Here is a 20811-nt window from a genome sequence, read left to right as displayed (position 1 = left end):
CCTATAGCGGTGAGAAATAAAGCAATAACAGTGAGACATATCTCCACTATTGACCTGCATCCTTATAGTGAAAAAAACTCTTAGCTGGGTCACTTAATGAGCCCACCTTCGTGCAATGTAAAACTTTGGGTTGAGGACAAGACAACGAGACGTATCCCAAATGTGTTCACAGGCGTTAGACACCTGAGTAAGTACGTTAAGGTTACGAAGTCACTTAGCGGAGCCAAGGCGTCGGTGTTGGAAGCGTCAAAGAAAGAAAAGGTAGCATCGGCATCCCATGCCAGCTGGATTTGATCCTGGGTTATCCGTGATTGTGACTATTTGTTATTATGTCAAGATTGCAAGTAACACTATTTTTTGGGAAAAAAATGTACACTGCCTAAATAAATTGATATTGACAATTTAACATCATGTGTCATGAATGTCATCCAAAAAAGGTAATGAACAACCAAGATTTTTTATTTAACTACTTTTGCTTCTGCTTTTATTATACTCTTATTATACAAATATAATATATTATTACTAGATTCTATATTACGAATATTTTCCGAGATTTTGCCGATAAAAATGGGTTTCAAAATAACGCCATATTTCCGCGCTGATATTTTACCGCGAGCAATATTGGTGACCATTCTCCAGAGAGAGAGAGAGAGAGAGAGAGACCTGCTCTTTCTTCCACGCGCTGTAGCGCCTGCTGAATTGAGAGAGAGAGAGCGAGCAACCATGAAATTGGAATTGCACGTACCAAGCCCCTCACCGCCGCCACCACTACAACCGCCACCGTTGTCGTCGTCGTCATCATCATCATCCGATGCAGAGGAGAAGGACGCCGACGAGTCGGCGGCCCTCCTCCCCCTCGCCCACCAAGATCGTTCCCCACCGCCCGCAGCAACCACAAACGAGATCACGGTCGATGATGATTATGATGAGGAAGTCGATGCTTCCTCGCTCGCTTGCTGCCGCATCTGCCTCGAATCCGATTGTGACCCAGGTGGGTTGAACCCTAGTCTTCGTTTCTTTTCCCATCTGAATACGATAATTTGCTTCATTTCCTAATGTCGGTGAGGCGAGGACTCTCTTGGTTGTTTTTTGTATTGCTTCTGTTTTGTTGTTTGAAATTGAATCGATATTTTCTCTTGCACTAACAATCTTCTACGAGAGTAAATTGCATTTCTACTGCTTTCCATCTTCTTCCCCTCCCCCCCTTTGTGCTTCTATTTTTTTTCTTTTATCCTCCTGAAATTAGTATTGCTATAACATGGATTTTGGTATGTGCTAGCTTGTTCATTTGGGAGGTACACCTAGCTGACCTCCTTAGTCTTGAATACTAAGACTTGGGAACGTTCTGCAAAAGAATATGCGTGCATGTTGTCAACAGTTAGACGGGCATAAATGCTTGATACTAAGAGAAAAACTGAAACAGTGGAGCGCCTTAGCCCAATGTAATATGCATGGCGCCAGATTGTTCATAGGTGTGTTGGTCGGTCTCAGAAACATGTTGGAAGAGGAAATTCCACAGCTTCCACTGCTTGTAAATTTAGTTTCAGAAAGCTTCGACTGGTATATAAGGCCTAGAGAAGCATTTGCTTCTTGAACTTTTATCATTTTGTGGAATTGCTCGACTGACAAGGTGCACCCACGACTTAGCTGCTGTTCATTGTATTCAAAATATTCCTTAACTGAAGTGCGTTTATTTCATGTTTCCAAATTCCATCTTCATTGTGATACTCTAGCTTAGCAATGCGAAAACAAATGGGGGTTATTTAAGAAGGTTATGAATTTTTTTCCATCTTCTATTCCTGCAAGCTCTTCTTTAGAGAGCAGAGATAGTGTACATCACCAGTTTTTTTTTTTTTTTAATCTTGGCATATCTAGTTTTGATAGGTAAGACAGTGAATGAGGATGATTTGAACAACTCTTTCATCCTTTAATAAATTTAGGGGGAAGAGGATTAAAACCATCCAACTGCCATATAAAATCTAGATTCCTCCTTGTTGATGCAATTTGATGCTGCTAGATAGCTTCTCGGAAACAAGTTGAGGTAGGAAAAAAGGCAGGCTAACTTAGAAACTTAAATGTTTAGGAAAGGATTACACAGAGAGGCTTCATGATTGATTCAAGACTTTCAGTAAGACCTCTATTTTATTTTTAAGTTGGACTTCTGAAAATAATTAAAGAAAGGTCTGAGAGAGAATAATGATACAGTTGATTATGATGATGGATTCTATCTTCAACTATGAAGTGATATGAATAATACCGATATGAATGATGCTGTGAGCGGTGATATGAACCAACAAAAAATGCAAAAAGGAACAAGGAAAGAAGATCGGATGAGATGAAAATTTTAGGAAGAAAGGCAAGGTTTGGGGTTTCAAACGGAAGAAGAAAGAACTAAAGAAACCAGTCAAGGGTTGGTGATTTTGCGTTGTTACCTTTATTAGTTGATTGATGTGCACACCCTACTTTGTTACCATCTAAAGGGGTGTTGAGACTTTAGATGACATGCTAAACACTGTTTAAACTGCATTCAGTGTGGTATCTGGATTAATCTTCCAAAAATAGGTTAATGTAGTGTTGGGGTTACACTTTAAGCCAGATTTTAATGTATTCTGAAATATCTGGGAGGGTCAACCCCTTTATTGAGGCACTCCCTGCCCCCTTGCATGATTGCCTTATTCTCCATCACTCATTATAAACCCACCCTTATGGACAACTATTCAGCCACTGGCCGTGTGAAAATGGCCAAAAATGTACTGTTTGAAATGATACTATTTTGACTAATTTGTGGCCACCCTATTGGACAATCTAGTCCCTTTGACTAGACTTTCCAATTAATTATTGCTGACAAATGGTTGGTGTGATAGCACCTCATATTGGTGGTAGAATCCTCATGGTGACATAATGGTGATGGTGGTGGATATGGTTATGGTGATGGTGTTAATGATAATAATAGCTTTGATAATGATGATGAGATGGACTTGTGATGATAAATCGACGACGATATTGATATTAAAGAACAAGACCACATGATAATACTTGGAGGGAATGATGATGTAAAAAATTGGATAGTGATGATTATGACAATAACGTGATGAAAATGATGATGGTGATGATACTGAAGAATAAGTAAACAATGATGATGACCATGATATGAGAAATATATGAAAGTAATATTTGGAATGATGGTGGTGGTGATGTTGGCAATGAAGAAAAAGATAATGTTGATAATTATATAAGGGAGGGACAAGGTTAATTGTCATCCGAACACAATCATGTATCTAACTAATGATACTTATCTAAAAATCTGATTGCCAGGTTAACCAAATATTCAGGCTAATGCTTGTGTCATCCAAATCAAACCTAAGAAAACCATGAGGAACCAAAGGGGAAGAGTTTTCATCCTAGGTGTTAGGAATAAGTCCAAAAGCTTTTGCTTTAGAGCATTTCTACTAGTACATCAACACATATCTGGATTCTGGACGATTTCCAAAATATGCTCATATAAACTAAAGAATTTAAGCATATTATAACATATGCAGAAAATACAGAAATAAAGGAAATCTTCCCTGACATCCCTTCCTGACAGTTTCAGTGTAATACCCGCTGATTTTCTACAGTTATTAAGCAAATGAATGATAAGAATAAAAACAATATATACCGAGAATTTGTTAAGTAAGTAACCCTAGTTAAATTTTGCAGACGAAATTTCTTTAAGGAGGGAAGGATGTAAACCCTGCGAATTTTTGATATTTTTATGAGGAATAAAGACGAATTTAATGCTAAAATATTATTTGAACTTAAGATGAGATTTAATTGGAATTTGAGCTTTAATTTGGATTTGGAATGAATCTCAAACTGGGAATTTATTTTGAATTGGGTTTTGATTTTTAATCAGATTTAATATGGATTTGAGTTGGACTTAATTGGAATTTAATTTGAGTTTCAAGTTGGTCAGGATTTGAATCGAGTGCGCATTTGAATTTGGAGTCTCATTGAAGTTCGATTTCAATTAAATTTCATCTTAAGTTCAAATAATATTTTAGCTTTAAATTCACCTTTATTTCTCATAAAAATATAAAAAATTCACGGGGCTTACATTTGGTTTGACTCCAACCTTCTACCAGACCTTGGTGGACTGTGTCTCTTTTAACCTTGGCTCAGGCTCAGTTGTTGTTGTTGTCCTAGTCATATATGGTTTAGTCTGGATTATATTGGACCATGCACTGCTCAAGTCTGGCCAGAATAAAGAATTGAAGAAATTCATGTAAAATTTACTGAATGCACTTGTATTTTCAAGTATGATGTAGGCTGAGTTTGGTCTGGACTAAGTTATGACTACGTCCAACCAGCTCATGGTCCAGCACATAGTAGAAATTTGCTTGACCATGGTCAAGCTCAAGACATCATCACATAGTCAAAATGGAGCCTTCTTCGGCTAGTTCCGTCTTTGATGAACCAGAGAAATATAAGAAGCGTCTTGGCAATCATCTTTTAAGCTTTTGTTCATTATTTCTCAACATACATGCAACTTAATGAATGAATATTAAACCATTGTTAATTAAACAAAATATGCTCTTGATCAATGTCATAATATGTAAGGCTATTTCTTATTTGACACAATTTTCATGCTCTATTCTGCCATTGTGAATCAATTTACAAATCTAATTCATGGTTGCAACAGTTATTGTGTGAACTTGCCTATGTATATAGCTACTTAATCCCTTTTCCCTTTTTCAGAGTGTGCTTCCTTATTTTACTAGTGGCGTCTACCACTTGGAAGCAAGGCTTCTTTGTTCGAACTTGGAGCTAGTTATCAGTTTTGTTTCCAGTGTTAGTTCTTAGTTTCATGATCTGTATTGTAGGTGATCAATTAATATCTCCATGCATGTGCAAAGGGACCCAACAATTTGTTCATCGATCATGCTTGGATCATTGGCGCTCGGTGAAGGTATCCTCATTGAATTGCCTTTTGACATTATCTGGTAGTGTTTGTTTTAAGCAGAATAATTGTTGTTTGGATGGTTGTTTATTATTTCTGTTTAAGAAGAATAAATAAAAACTCCTTATTTTTATAAATTGAGGAGTTTTTTCCTCTTAGCTTTTGTGTTTTGTCTAGATTGTACTATTATCATAATATTCAGCTCAATTCAATAAAGGCTACAAACCACTGTGATCCATGGGTTGAACCTAATTCGCTTAGCTTTTGACACAAACTTAACACATTGAGCTCTTGAATCAATTTAAAGAGGATCCAACAAAGCCTCATTTAGGTTTAACTTGGATCTATTTGAGCCCAGAACAAAGCAAACATGATTGGATCCTCATGGCTTGGACCAATATTGGCTTTATAGTGTAAATTCCAAGTCCAGAAAAATCACTTGGCTCAATTGCATTCAATTGTTTATGTTTATAAATATTTCCAAGATTGTTTTATTTATTATTTGTAGGCAGTAGACATAATGCACCTAAACAGAGGATTTGTGGATGAATGATGTTTTGAAAAAGTGGATATTCCCATTAAAGTATTGGCACTATTTTCTGAAAGTACTGCTTTATTCTTGTTCTATTGGATAAAATATTGGCTAAATCTAATAGAAGTTTTTACTTCAGGAGGGATTTGCATTTTCACATTGTACTACATGCAAGGCACAATTTCATCTCCGAGTGGAGTTATTAGAAGACTACTCATGGCGAAAAATAAAGTTCAGAATTTTTGTGGCTCGTGATGTGATCCTTGTATTTTTGGCAGTACAAACTGTAAGTACATTGGTTCTTCATTGTATTTTTGTTAATGAATAAAATTTTCGGAGCTGTAGGCTTTTCTTATCCAGGTTTTCATATTATTAGTAAGGCTAATGTTCTCTCATTAGTTTGTCATGTTTTTTCATGTTAAATTCAAAAACCAATAACAAAGTAAAAAACACAATTAAGTTGAGTTTTGCTTAAATTCTTTTATCATGATAATATCATGCAATTACTCCAATATTTTTAAGAAGTTAAATCATATATATATATATATATATATATATATATATATATATATAGAGAGAGAGAGAGAGAGAGAGAGAGAGAGAGAGAGAGAGAGAGAGAGAGAGAGTCTATTTCATGAAGCTCAATATTGAAGTTAGAAATTGAGGGCTTTTCTTAAATTTCTAGCTTTTTTTGCAGGTGATCGCTATTTTGGGTGGATTTGCATACTTAATGGATACAAATGGGGAAATCAGGAATTCTTTCAGTGATGGCTGGGATCGGATATTGTCTAAACATCCAATTCCATTCTATTACTGTTTTGGTATGTCTTGGATCTTTTCCCTTTTAACATATTACCTTTCATTTTTCCTTCTCAACTTGTCTTTATTGTTGCATAAATAATCTTTAACTACCAAGCAATGTTGTAAATATCGTATTAGAACTTGTATCAGAAAGTCTCGGGATACAGGTGTATCCTACCGTATAGTAAGATATGGGAGAAAAAACATTTAATTTTTGCAAAAAACTAAAAAAATCACAAAAATGAGAAAAAATTAAGAAAAAATATAAAATTTAGAATACAAGAAATAAATAAATTTAAGAATGAGTAAAAAAATTAAAAACAAGTAATCAGATAAAAATAAACAGACTATTAATATGTCATTAATATGAAATAGACTTCAATAATTCATTAAATAAAATCAATAACAGAGATTATAAAACATATAAGCATAGTTCTTCACATGACTACAAAAAAGGCTGAAAAGTTCACTACATAAACTCATAAAGTCAATAACATAGAAGTTCACTATAACTACATGGTTGACTACATGACAAAAAAAGTAAAAAGACTCACAAGTTCACTACAACTACATAATTCACTACAACAAGACTCATCAATCGTCTTCATTATCAAACATTCCTCATTTATAATAAGAAATGATATCTTGTTGTGGGATAATTGGGGCTTGTGCTTCCCATTGCTCTTCATCTGAATCATTATCTGCATTGCATTATGCCAGTGCATGAAGACCCTACACACGTGTCAATTCTTGTAATCTTGCTTCTCTCATTGTATATATCTCCGCCTAAATTGGCAGATATTATAGCACGTGTATCATCTGAAACTCGCACACGTGGTTGCACTAGAGCACCAAGTTCTCGAACAATGTGCTGCTTCATGCGATACAAACCTCCATTAATCAATGCATGGCAAAATTTTCATATCAAAATGTTATGCTGCCCAAAATCGTCAACAATCTCACAAAACTACCACATCGGGTCATTAGCATATCCAACCATTACTAAATCTAATTATCACAAATACAATTAATTAAAACTTAAAATAAAATATCACGGCATACCAAAGTCAAAAGGTTTACAACTTTGCATAACACAATGATAGGATCAAGAAAGGCCATACAAGGTTATGGACTACATATTGAACACACACACATATATAATCAGGTCAATGGTTTTCTTCATTTGCTGCATCATCCACTAGCTTGAGATGTTGATCCTGGTTCATTTCCTGAATCAGGAACTTCTGTCAATTTTTCTCCGATAAATGCTACATGTACTCGTGCATTTTTCTAATCATCTTCTATGAGACTCGTAAGAAGCTTGACACGAACATAAGAGGGAATACAATGTACATAATCGTACAGTGAAGTTGCTATGCCCTACGATGTGATTTAAATCTATACAATTTATCACGCATTATAAAACCACAAAAGTTACACTTTACTATTCCTCTTAAAGGTGTCCATAAATCCACCAGTTTGCAATATTTCCATGATGGATCATTTAAGCTACGACCTCTACTATCGATCAACCTTTAGAGTACGATTTTGAGATTTAAGAATACAAAAATAGGTAATTTCATATGAAAAAGAAAAAAAACTAAGAACAATAACACATTTAGGGTTAAAAAAATAGACTAAAGGCAAAAACGAAGAAATATATTGAAACATAAAAAGAAATGAGCTTACCCTCATTTTTTATACTTTAAGCCCTCCAACTTCAATCTCACACAAATAAAACCCCTAGGCTCGATTTAGAGGGTTAGAGGTTAGAAAAGGTTGGGTAAGATGAAAATGGATGATATTTGAGGCAAATCACGTCTCTAGGGTTCAAATATAGTAAAAGATCCAATTTGTAGGGTGGATTTGATCTAAAAAATGGATGCTTAGTGATAGGCCATCAATCTTGGGATCAGTGCCTTATCGGATTTATCGAAAATCATGAAGGGTTTGGGCCCTCGTTGATGCGTTTGTGAAGCTTGAGAAATTGCAGATGCCACAATTGAAGGGAGGAACACGTTCTCGACGATCATAGGTGGTGGGTTCAACCAAAGGAGATCCTCAATCCCGATGATTGTACCTTTGAAAAACGAAAAAAATGCAGAAAACGGAAGGATGTTCTTAGAGGAGAAAATTTTCCAAAAAACATCCTAGGTCCTTTATTATGGGGCTAAGTCCTCAATATATAGTCCTAGGATGGATTCGATCCAGTACAAATAGATCCAAACCAAGGCAAATACATATCGGTCTAAGATGGATCCGCTCTTACACAAACAAACAAAACCAAAGCAAATAAGTCCAAAACACAACCAAATACCCAACCTAGATACTCAAGGACCCAAACACGAAGAAGTGGATCCGATTGATCCAAAAGGGAAAGAACGGGATCCAGGTCGATTCATAACAATTCGCCACCCCTGAAAAACTGCCTTGTGCTCATTCCGTGAAGTCTGGGTAACGCTGCAACAATTCGTCCTCAACCTCCTAGGCCGCCTCGTCCACTCCGCTCCTAGTCCACTGGATGAGTACCTTCGTCATGAGTCATCTGTCTACTTTGTTTAGTACAAAGGAAATACATATATTTATGTATGTAGATAGACACATAGACATATATACGTAAAGTATATATGTGTGTGTCATAATCTATATATATAAATAAATAAATGAATAAATAAATAAATAAATAAATAAATATATATATATATATGTCATATTTTAACACCCCCCTCAAACACACGGGGAGATCACCGAGAGTTTGCTAAGGGGAAAGTAAAAACGAGGCGATGACAATGCTTTGGTGAAGAAGTTCGCCAATTGAAATTCGGTAGGAACATATGGAAGTTGAATGGTGCCCCGTAGGAACTCATCACGAACACAATGATAGTCCATCTCTATGTGCTTTGTTCGTTCATGGAAGGTGTGGTTGTTGGCAATGTAAATAGAACTCTTGTTGTCACAACACAACTTCGAAGGAGTTGAGAATGAGATGCCCATATCTTTAAGCAAGCTTCTTAACCATATAATCTCAGTGGTGGTGCTGGCCATCACACGATACTCCGCTTCTGTAGAAGAGAGTGATACTTTCTGTTGCTTCTTATACCTCCGTGAAATAAGTGATTCTCTAAGAAACACACAATAACCTATGGTAGAAATACGATCATCGGGGTTGCCCCCCCAATCAGAGTCAGTATAAGCAATTAAAGTAAAAGGTGAAGAGGAGGGTAAAAATAATCCTTTAGTTATCGTGTTTTTCAAATATCTGATAATCCTCATGACTGCGGCCATGTGAATAGTAAAAGGTGCAGTCTGAATTTGGCTTGCACTATGATTCACATGAAAAATATTGGGCCTGATGATAGATAAATATGTTAGTGACCCAATTAACTGACGATAAGGAGTGAGATCTGCTAAAGGAGTGCCATCACTGTCTCTCATCTTGGCGTTGATCACTTCTGAAGTCTCCACCTTCTTGTCATCTGTTAGCCCAGATCGAGTAATGATGTCGGAGGCAAGCTTCATTTGAGAGAGGACATACCCCTTGGGAGAGTATGCAACTTCAATTCCTAAAAATACCTTAGAAAACCAAGATCAAACATATCATTTTTTTTTTAAAACATTTTTAATAAATTCAATACCCTTTTTATCATTACTTGTGATGATCATGTCATCCACGTATAGTAACAAAATTGTTATGTATTTGTCAGATTTTTTAACAAACAAAGCAGTATCAGTATAACAAGAAGAAAAACCATTATCGAGAACTATTTTGCTAAAGAGATCATACCAAACTTTTGATGCTTGTTTAAGACCATAGAGAGCTTTGTTTAATTGTAGGATATTCCCTTGTCCAATTTAAAGATCTGGCGGAGGATCCATAAGGACTTCTTCATATAGAGTTCCATTTAAAAATATATTTTTAACATCAAGTTGATATATCAGCCATTGTTTAATAGAAGATAAGACAATTAAAGTTCGCACACTATTCATTTTAGCTACTGAGGCGAATGTTTCTTCGTAATTAATCCTATATTCTTGGGCATAGCCTTTTGCAACCAACCAAGCTTTGTATCTTTCTAGAGATCCATCGCATTTGGTTTTAACTTTATAAACCCATCTACACCCAATTGACTTTTTTTCAAAGGGTTGGCGAATAATGCTCCAAGTTTGGGCTTTGTTAAGAGCCTCTAATTCAATTTTCATGGCTTCATTCCAATGAGGATGATCCTTAGCTTCTTTAAATGAGGCAGACTCATGATAGGAGTGTATCAACATGAGACAAGTCCTATAGTTAGGTGAAAAGGATTCATAAGACACAAATTTTTGTGGTGGTCTACTATTACGAGAGGATCTTCTAAGTTGATTGTCTTCAACTGGTTCTTCTAAAGAGAAATCTTGGGAATATCTTTCAAGGGCAGATTGATGTTCATTTCCTAACCGCCGGGTATATACATTAATATCATTAAGGTTTTCATTTCGAGAACCATCATCATGTTGTGGCATATCATTATGATGCAAAATGCCATAATAAGAATTATCACAAATAATTGCATCTTGGGACCTCGTTCTAGGAGCTAAGTCAAATAAGAAGGAATAATCAATGTCTTCTTTAGATGTGTGAATATCAAAACCATTTTATTCTTCAAGAAAGTTTACATTTCTTGACATATAGAGTTTATTGTTTTGTATATTATAGCACCTATAACCTTTTTGATTTTCACCATAGCCAATGAACATGCATCAAGAGCTTTTGGTGATAATTTGTCTTGTCCTTGAACAAGCACAAAGCATTTACATCCAAAGATCCTTAGTCTATTAAAATCTGGAGTAATTTTGAATAATTTTTCAAATGGTGATACATTTTTTAAAGAAGAGGAGGGCATACGATTTATAAGATATGTTGCGGTAAGAAGAACTTCGGCTCAAAAATTCTTAGGAACATTTTTAGAGATAAGAAGTGTTCTTGTGGTTTCAATTAAATGTATGTTTTCTTTCCGCAAGACCATTCTCTTGTGGAGTCTTAGGACAAGATCGTTGATGTAGAATTTTATTTAATTTGAGGTAATTTTGAAATTCTTTAGACATGTACTCAACTCCCGAATCGGATCTAAGTATGGTTATAGTATTTTGAAATTGATTTTGAATGAGAACATGAAATTCTTTAAAATTAGTAAAGACATCGGATTTGTTTTTAATAATATATACCCATGTATATCTAGTAAAGTCATCAATAAAAACAACGTAGTAAGAGTATCCTCCTTTGGACATAACGGGTGCCGGCCCCCATACATCGGAATGCACAAGTTCGAAAGGTCTTTTTGACACAAAATTACTATGTGAATACGGAAGCGAATGAATTTTTCCAAAAATACAATCATTGCATGTAAATGTATTTGTATTAAAAAAATTTTCCAAGAAAGGAAAGAGATGCAACTTGGAGATATTAGGATGTCCAAGCCTCTTGTGCCAAGTCTCGATATCTTTAGATTGAACATGATTACAAAAAGATTTGGATGGCAAAGACAAAAAATTCATATAATAAAGATCCACTCTTCTATGGCCTTGCTCAATCCGCTTCCCGGACCGGAGATCCTACACATAGCAATGGGTAGGTGAAAAAGAGGCATTACATTTAAAATCAGTAATTTGAGAAACAGAAAAAGATTTAGGTTAAGTTTTGGAATAATTCGTATTTTGGGAACAAAAAATTCTTTGTTTTGATCATAAGTTTTCTCAAGGTTTCCAATACCTTCAACATTAAGGATATTCCATCGACGGTAAAAACGTATGATTTGAATTTATTGAGACCTGGTTTTGATAAAAGTGATGCATTTGAAGTCATATGAAAGGAGGCACCTGAGTCAAGAATCCAAGAGGTCATACCTGGAAAGGATGAGATGGCGGCACCAGAAGTGGATGGTGTATAGGATGATGGAGTGAAGTTCATCTCCATGAATTGTTGAAGAGTTTCGGTAAGATGAGCAATGAACTCCTTTATGTCTCCATCTTTCTTTGAATCTTCATTCGGAGGAATTTCCCCAACGGAAGCTACCTTCTTTTTGAACTTGGGGTAATCCGGACGAATATGGTCCAGTTCATTACAATTATGCCAAATAAATTTTCTTCCTCCACCACTATTATTTTTTAAAAAATGGGGTGGTTTGTATGGCCTTACATTGTTACCGGGTCTAGACACGACATGAATTCATCAACATCCTTTTTAAGGCCAAACGAGTCTCTTCTTGACATAAATCGGCCAAAATATCACTTAGAGGAATAGAAACCCTATGAAGGAGTGATCCTCTTAATTGCTCAAATTCGGGACGAAGCTCATGAATAAATTGGAAAAATCTTTCCTTTTCCATTTGATCTTGTCTCATGGCAATATCCCTACCTTGCCATTGTGGTTCGAGAAGGACATGTTCATCCCATAAAAAAGATAAGGTACTATAATAGTCCATAATAATCATATCACCTTGCTTGGTTTCTCTTACTTTTTCTTGTAAGAAGAAATGTCTAGCAAGATCTTTTTTAGTGTACATGCCTTTCATAAAGAACCAAGCTTCATTGGCTCTCTTGAACTTTGCAAGATTTGCACAAATTTTTAATTCAACATTATTTATGAACCATGCTAAAATTTTAGCATGCTCACTTTCCCAATCTTCCATTTTCGAAGAGAAGTCAAGAATGACTTTTTCTTTTTCTTCTTCATTTAATGCTTTTTCCTCATTGCCTTCAAACTTGCTTAACTTCAATTGTGGTTCCCAAACGGTTCCACACACATAACCCTAAAGTTTTTTACCTTTGAGGTTATTTTTCATAGCGGCCGCTCACATACGATAATTGGTCCCATTTAACTTAAATAAGAGGCCGATTTTGGCATCCTTGTTGGTCATTTATAGAAAAGAGTTTGAAAGCGAGAGAGGAGAGGTATTACTTGACAAGAGAGGATCCGATGAAGCTTTCACAACCAAGGCTCTGATACCATGTAATGAAGTGCCGAATAAGAGAAGCGATATATCTAAGAGGAAAAAAATATATTCCACTCAAGAAGGCTTCAAAGAAGCATGCATTACAATTGGGGAAACCCCTTTATTTATAGGCACAAGGAGAGGACCCTTGGAAGGGCTCCTAAGGGACGTTGGATCCCTTCCAACGGTCACATATGTGACTGTTGGAGGCTCCAACGTCCCTTAAGGGGGCTTTTCCAAGGTAAAATGAAAAATGAAAAAAAGGAAAATGTCCAAATGTACGTGGCGTGAAATAGTAAAATGACTATTTTACCCCTAATGGGTATTACAAAGGGAATACATATATTTATATATGTAGATAGACACATAGACATATATACGTAAAGTATATATGTGTATGTGTCATAATATATATATATATAAATGTATGTATGTATAGCATATTTTAACATACTCGTCTGTGTCTCCTTCCAAGTGCGCGCAGTGGCTAGACTTTGTTGCTCCCCTTCAGACCCGATGCCCAGCTCGACCTTTAGTTTGGTCTGCTTTTGTTTATTCCAGTTCCACTTGACTTCTAAGAACCACGAAGGGTACATAATCTCCAATGAGTGCGGATCTATCGAACACTGATTCCGAGAAGTTGAAGGTGGAAGGATGCATTTTGGTTGATGATCCAACTATGGGTGCATCTCTGTGTGGCCCTCTGTTGTCATATCGTCAACCACTATTAAATATAACTGTGCATCTCCCTGCCTGAGCACGGGTTATCTGACATGTCTCAGTCTCGACAGGAAGTGCTCGGAGTGTTGCGGCTAGAGTGATCCTTTTCCGCGCGTACTGGAACTCCATCCGCATCTCTTTGAAATTCCACTGTACGCTGCCTAATGACTAGAGGGACTGCATTCCCAATACCACATCTGCCCCCTTCATGGGCAGCACAAACAAGTTGAATGCAAAGTGATGGCCCTACATCTGTAACAACTGTGCTTGCTCTTGTCACGTCGAAAGGTGTCTGCAAAATGGTAACACACTTCACTTTATGGGGTGTCTTCACACAAATAAACTTGTTCAACCCCATTGTTCCCTTGCAACTTATATTGTAAAGTTGCGCTTAGAGTCTGTTTTGCTTTTGTTGAGTCTGATGTAAGCTGCTCGGTTCAAGTGAATCAATACCCCGAAGGGACAACCCGTATGCTTGAACTGAAATAGCCCTCGGGCAAAATTGTGAATGAATTAAATGCGTTGAGCTTTCTTTTGTTCACCCTTGTTGTGATTGCAATTCTTCTCCCTCTATTCTCTTTTACTCTCTTGCACTCTGATTACAAGCTTCCGCGACTGATAAGCAAGTTGACAAGTAGGCTTGCGGCGGTGAGGAAGGACCATCGCGCTGTGCTAGCCTATTAAAGGAATTAGGCCCGTGACAAGTGGTATCAGAGCCCGTTCTCGTGCTGAGGAAGGACTCCGGAGTCGGTGTCGACAAACACGCCGACAAGCTGCGATTTGTGAGCAAGACATCGTGGCGCCTTATCAAAACTTACGCAACACCAAAGGCAAGACAGTTGCCGAAACTGAGGAGATGGGTTCACCTCGGGGCCAAGAGGAGATGGCTGCAACTGTCAACAGGTTGGTGGAAGACGTGACTTTGCATGAGGAAGCAATTTCATGCGCAGTTGAATCATTCGGTGGACTGAATGATGTGGTGGCGAGCCTGCAAGAGCAGGTGAACTTACTAATGGGGCAAGTCACTTCGTTGACGACAACAGTGACCGACTTGCAGACTGAAGTAGGGGAGCTTTAGTTGAAAAACCGCACATTGCAGCGGTCAGTGACCCTAAATGGGGGAAATGATAAGAGGCCATCAATGATTGATGTGCCAAGACCAGCAAAGTTCAATGGTTCTCGAGACAGTAAGGCTATTGAGAATTTTTTGTTTCAAGTAGAGGACTACTTGGATATTCAAAATGTGACACTTGAAGATCTCAGGATAAAGGATGTAGCAACGTTACTGGATGGTGATGCTATCGCTGAGTGGAGGCGGAAGCGCAATGACATGGAGAGGGGTCAATGCGTGATAGACACCTTTGACTTTAAAATGGAGCTACGCAACTACTTCATGCCAAGGAATGTGCAAAGGCAGGCGTACCAGATGGTTCGTGAGCTTAAACATACTGGTTCGTTGCAAGACTATGTCAGAACATTCCAGATGCTCATGCTGGAGGTGCCTAACATGCCAGAAGACGACAAGCTCAACTGGTTTATTGTGAGACTTCAACCATGAGCACAGTCTGAAGTGGAGAGGAGCAACCTCTGTATTTTGGAAGATGCATATGTGGCGGCCGAGCGCTTAGTTGACACTCAACACAAGCCTTTTACCTCATCAGCCAAAGTCGGGAAGAAGCTTGACCACGGAGGCAAGAAGGACGAGCGACGCGACGACAAAGGTGAGGCATCGACACGCCATCAATCCGACAAGAAACAGAACTACCCAAAGTATAACAACAACAACAAGGGTACGGTTGTGACATGTTGGTTCTGTGGCGATAGGCATATCGCCAGGCAGTGCCCCAAGCGCCTCGTGAAGGACGACGGGCAAGCCAACGCAACGCAAGAAGAATGCAATGATACTGAATGCAGTGACACTGAGGCTATGCAACCGCGGATGTGAGCCATGCGGTCGATCAACGCAGCTAGAAGTTGCGCACTTGAGAACAGACAAGTTAGCAAAGAACTGATGTATCTCAAAGTTATTACGAATGAAAAGTCTACTTTAGCTATGGTAGACTCCGGGGCCACACACAACTTTGTCTTGCGAGAAGAGGCAGAGCGGTTGGGCTTGAAGCCCGGGCCAAAGCAGAGGACCATCAAAACGGTAAACTCTGAGGCCAAACCCATCCTTGGTGAAGCAAGAGATGTGGCTATCCAAGTGGGGAGTTGGGCTGGCAAAGCTAACTTCTCTGTGGTACCTCTGGACGATTTCAAGATGATTCTGGGTATAGAGTTTCTGCGGAGCCAGAATGTTATGATGCTGCCAAAGTTTAACACGTTGACGATTATGGGGCCAAACCTGTCCCCCACAGTGCAGTGCCTTACACAGAAAGACAAGTCTTCAGTGTTATCGGTGATGCAACTGAAAAAGGGTGTCAAGCATGGGGAACAAACATTCTTAGTTGCTGTGCGTGCAGAAGAAGGGAAGGTAGAAGCATCAATGCCACCGACCCTAGCCCCACTGTTGGAGGAGTTTCGGGAGGTGATGCCTCCGGAATTGCTAAGGCGTCTTCCACCAAGACGTGAGGTCGACCACAAGATTGAGTTGACCCCGGGAGCGAAGCCTCCCGCAATGGTTCCATACCGCATGGGACCAGCTGAGCTGAAGGAGCTGCGCAGGCAGCTAGACGAGATGTTGAACGCAGACATCGTTCGTCCATCAAAAGCCCCATTTGGCACTTCGGTCCTTTTTTAGATGAAACATGACAGCTCCAAACGGTTATGTGTGGATTACCGTGTTTTGAACAAAGTCACGATGAAGAACAAGTACCCATTGCCATTAATACCGGACTTGTTCGATCAGCTAGGCAGTGCCCACATGTTTTTCAAGTTAAATCTGCGATCGGGTTACTGGCAGGTGATGATTGCTGAAGGTGATGAGCCGAAGACAACTTGCGTCACCCGCTATGGTGCTTACGAATTCTTAGTAATGTCATTCGGGTTGATAAATGCTCCAACCACGTTCATGACTATAATGAACCAGATCTTCTACCCTTACTTAGACAAGTTTGTGGTAGTATACCTGGATGATATCTTGATCTGCAACAGCAACATGGAGGACCATGTCGGGCACTTGCAAACAGTGTTTCAGGTGCTGAAGGAGAATGACCTTTGTGTCAAATGAGAGAAGTGTCTCTTCGGGGAGGAGGAGATCAACTTCCTTGGCCACGTTATGGGGAGTGGTGTGCTGCCTATGGATGGACAAAAGATAAGGGCCATCCAGGAATGGGTTTCACCAAGCAAAGTGCCAGAATTGCGGTCATTCTTTGGTTTGGAAAACTACTATCGACGTTTCATCAAAGGCTATTCCCTCATTGCTGCGCCCCTCACCGATTTGTTAAAGAAAAATCGGGTATGGCTCTGGACAAGAGTGTGCCAAGATGCCTTCGATGGCTTGAAGAAAGCCTTAGTGAGTGAGTCAATGCTACGACTGCCCGATCATTCGAGACCCTTTGAAGTCCACACGGATGTCTCGGACTTTACCATTGGCAGAGTTATTATGCAAGATGGTCATTCGATCGCATATGAGAGTCGCAAGCTGAAGGATGCAGAGAGGCGTTACACAGTGCATGAACGTGAGATGATTGCCATTGTGTATTGCCTCAGGACCTGGCGACACTACCTCTTGGGTGCCGAGTTCGTCGTCAAGACAAACAATGTGGCCACGAGCTATTTTCAGACACAGAAGAAGTTGACGCCTAAACAAGCTCGGTGACAGATGTTTTTGACTGAGTTCGACTTTGCCTTGGAGTACAAGGTTGGAAAGACCAATGTTGTGGTGGATGCCCTAAGTCGTAGGGCTGAACTGACAGTTGCGCGCGCGGAGCCTTCTGAAGTGCATTTGGAGGGCGCATTGCTGAGCCACATCCGTGAAGGTACGCAGCAGGATCCGACTGCACAACACCTTGTTTCTCTGGCGCAGGCAGAAAAGACTCGGCGATTTTGGCTACAGGATGGCCTTCTCGTGACAAAAGGGGGACGCATCTTCGTGCCGCGGTGGGGAAGCCTTCGCCGAGAACTGCTTAAGGAGTGTCATGATATACTATGGGCCGACCATCCTAGTCAGGAGCGGACCTTAGCACTCCTTGAGCGCGGCTACTATTGACCGCAGATGAGGGACAACGTTGAGGGGTATGTGCGGACATGCCTCATCTGCCAGCAAGATAAGGGGACAAACCAGAAGGCTGTCAGTCTCCTTGGGCCTCAACGAATTCCAGAACATCCTTGGGATAGCATCTCCATGAACTTCATTGTTAGTTTGCCAAAGGTAGAGGGCCTCCGTTCTATTTTGGTTGTGGTGGATCGTTTCTCAAAGTATGCCACATTCATCCCAGCTTCTAAGGAGTGCCTTGCAGAGTTGTTCGTAAAGCATGTGGTGAAGCACTGTGGCATATCAAAGAGCATTGTGAGTGACCGCGATGCTCGCTTCACGGGCAAATTCTGGCGTGAAGTATTTCGGCTACTTGGCTCTGATTTGCTGCTTTCAACAAACTTCCATCCCCAGACAGATGGGCAAACAGAGCGCATCAACGGGATACTTGAACAATACCTTAGGCATTTTGTTAGTGTCAATCAGAAAAATTAGGTGAAGCTTCTTGACGCGGCACAATTTTGTTACAATCTGCAGAAAAGCGAGTCTTCATGCCACAACCCGTTTGAGATAGCCACGGGGCAGCAACCACTAACCCCGCACACTCTTGCCGTAAAAGAAAAGGGAAGGTCATCCTTCGCTTATCAGTTTGTTCACGACTGGCACGAGCAGAATGAGTTGGCGAATACATTCTTACACAAGGCGACAAGCATCGTCGACCCGCTGGGTTCCAAGTTGGGGACCAAGTGTTGGTGAAGTTATATCCAGGACGCACAAGCATCTTCCACGGGCGACACCGTGGACTGCTCAGAAAGTATGAGGGACTCTTCACCATCACAAAGAAGGTGGGCAAGCTGGCGTATAAGCTGGAGTTGCCCCCAGACTTCAAGGTGCACGCGGTGTTCCACGTATGCAACCTCAAGAAGTTCCATCCAGACGATGGAGATTCGGAACGCAGCGTGCCACAATGCGCTCCCATTATCCAGAGGGCCCCGACAGCACAACGGGCCGAGAAGCACCTCAGTAAGATCCTTCGTCACAAGGTCAACTACTTGGGCGAAGCGAAGAAATATCTAGTGCAGTGGGAAGAAACAACAGAACCAATGTAAGAGCCTGCATTCCGAATGAACAACCGCTACCTGGCTGAAGTCAGGGCTTACCATGAAACAGATGGCGTCAAGGATGACGCATGCGCTTAGAGTCTATTTTGCTTTTGTTGAATCTGATGTAAGCTGCCCGATTCAGGTAAATCAATACCCCGAAGGGGCAGCCCATATGCTTGAACTGTAATAGCCCTCAGGCAAAATTGTGAATGAATTAAATGCGTTGAGCTTTCTTTTGTTCACCCTCGTTGTGATTGCTTCTTGTGATTGCAATTCTTCTCCCTTTATTCTCTCTTGCTCTCTTGCACTTTGATTACAAGCTTCCGCGACTGGCAAGCAAGCTGACAAGTAGGCTTGCGGCGGTGAGGAAGGACCGTCGCGCCATGCTGGCCTATTGAAGGAATTAGGCCTGTGACACCCGTGTCTATCAACACAAATATGCTCAACTTCCAATCACACCCTGAACTCGCATAGTCTTGGGTACCTCTACTCTTGCAAGGGCATGATGGGAGATCTCTGCAGTCTCGTCAGCCTGAATCTATGTCTCTAGCTCAACCTCTGCACCCTCTTTCTCATTGTCTTTATTGTTTGAGTCACGTACATATAAATAAAGTAGCTTGCACTTGTTCTCTGGAAGCCACACCTCATCGCAAATATAGTAGAGGACCTTCTTTCGCCTCTCTGCCATTTGCTCGCGGGAGATCGTGCGAGTCTCCCATCGCTTCTTCTGCTTAGGCCTCGCGAAAGCCTTCTCTGACTCTGTTGTCGATGTGAGTCCTACCGACCTGTTTGGTCTATTTGTCCCGCGTGTCCTACCCTTTGTGCGACTGCTTTCCATCGTTGTGGTTGGTCGTGACCATCTACTCGCTATCCTCTGTAGCTTCTCCTTTGACAAACGAGCCAACTCAAATACCTGCTGGCGAATAACGGGTTGTCCTGCCTGCACCTCAATCTGAATATCTTATTTCAGGCCGACTATAAAATACCTATCAGTGCGGTTTACAACCAGCCTCTCGGGCTCCGCCTGATACTGTTACTACTGTCCCTATTTGCCTCAGCTTCGAGAGGGTCACGTCATGGTTCACGAAGGCGAACGGTCCAAAGCGCTTTGTCAATGCCCTCGAGAACATCCTCTAGTCTAGTGAACCGTGTGTCCTCTCAAACCATTGGTACCAGCATACTGCCTCCTTTTCCATGTGAATGGAGGCCACTTGCACTCTGTTCTCCTCTGGGGTTTGGGCCACTCGAAAGTATTGCTCTACATGAAACAACCATCTCATCAAGTCATTCCCCAAAAATTTTGAGAACTCTAACCTTGGGTGACGAGTCTGGTAAGGCCCATGGTCTTGATTATACCATGCCATCTCTGGTCTAGTTCTGTCTTGGTGCAGCGCCCTCTGCAGTTGTTCCATCTCTCGCAGGAACTATTGAGGCCTCTCGTCAATCTTGGCATTCAGCCTCTTTGCTTGTTCATTAGCCGTCACCAATCGTGTATCGATGGACGCCATCCTGCGGTTCGTATCTGCTATCAAATCTCTGAGGTATGCAAACCCGCCAAGGGTCTGCTCGATATGGGACAAGCACTCCTCCATGTCTGCCCTAAGCTCTGTGAC

At 40.2% G+C, this 20811-nt stretch overlaps 1 protein-coding gene across 1 annotated transcript in view; it reads left to right on the top strand.

Annotated features, from left to right (window-relative positions):
* The first annotated feature begins 639 nt into the window (after positions 1-639).
* Positions 640-20811, top strand: part of LOC149829428 (RING/FYVE/PHD zinc finger superfamily protein) — a 37969-nt gene continuing 17797 nt past the window's right edge. Inside the window, exons 1-4 of the mRNA XM_090015936.1 lie at positions 640-991; positions 4863-4948; positions 5611-5757; positions 6169-6292. Coding sequence (XP_089872062.1) covers positions 724-991; positions 4863-4948; positions 5611-5757; positions 6169-6292 — 625 coding nt within the window. The 5' untranslated portion in view covers positions 640-723. The remainder of the gene's footprint in view (positions 992-4862; positions 4949-5610; positions 5758-6168; positions 6293-20811) is intronic.

Source organism: Nuphar pumila, chromosome 8, assembly GCF_984573655.1.
Source record: "Nuphar pumila chromosome 8, dmNupPumi1.hap1.1, whole genome shotgun sequence".
Lineage (NCBI taxonomy): Eukaryota > Viridiplantae > Streptophyta > Magnoliopsida > Nymphaeales > Nymphaeaceae > Nuphar > Nuphar pumila.
Note: the sequence above shows the minus strand (reverse complement) of the source record. Positions and strands in the feature narration are given on the sequence as shown.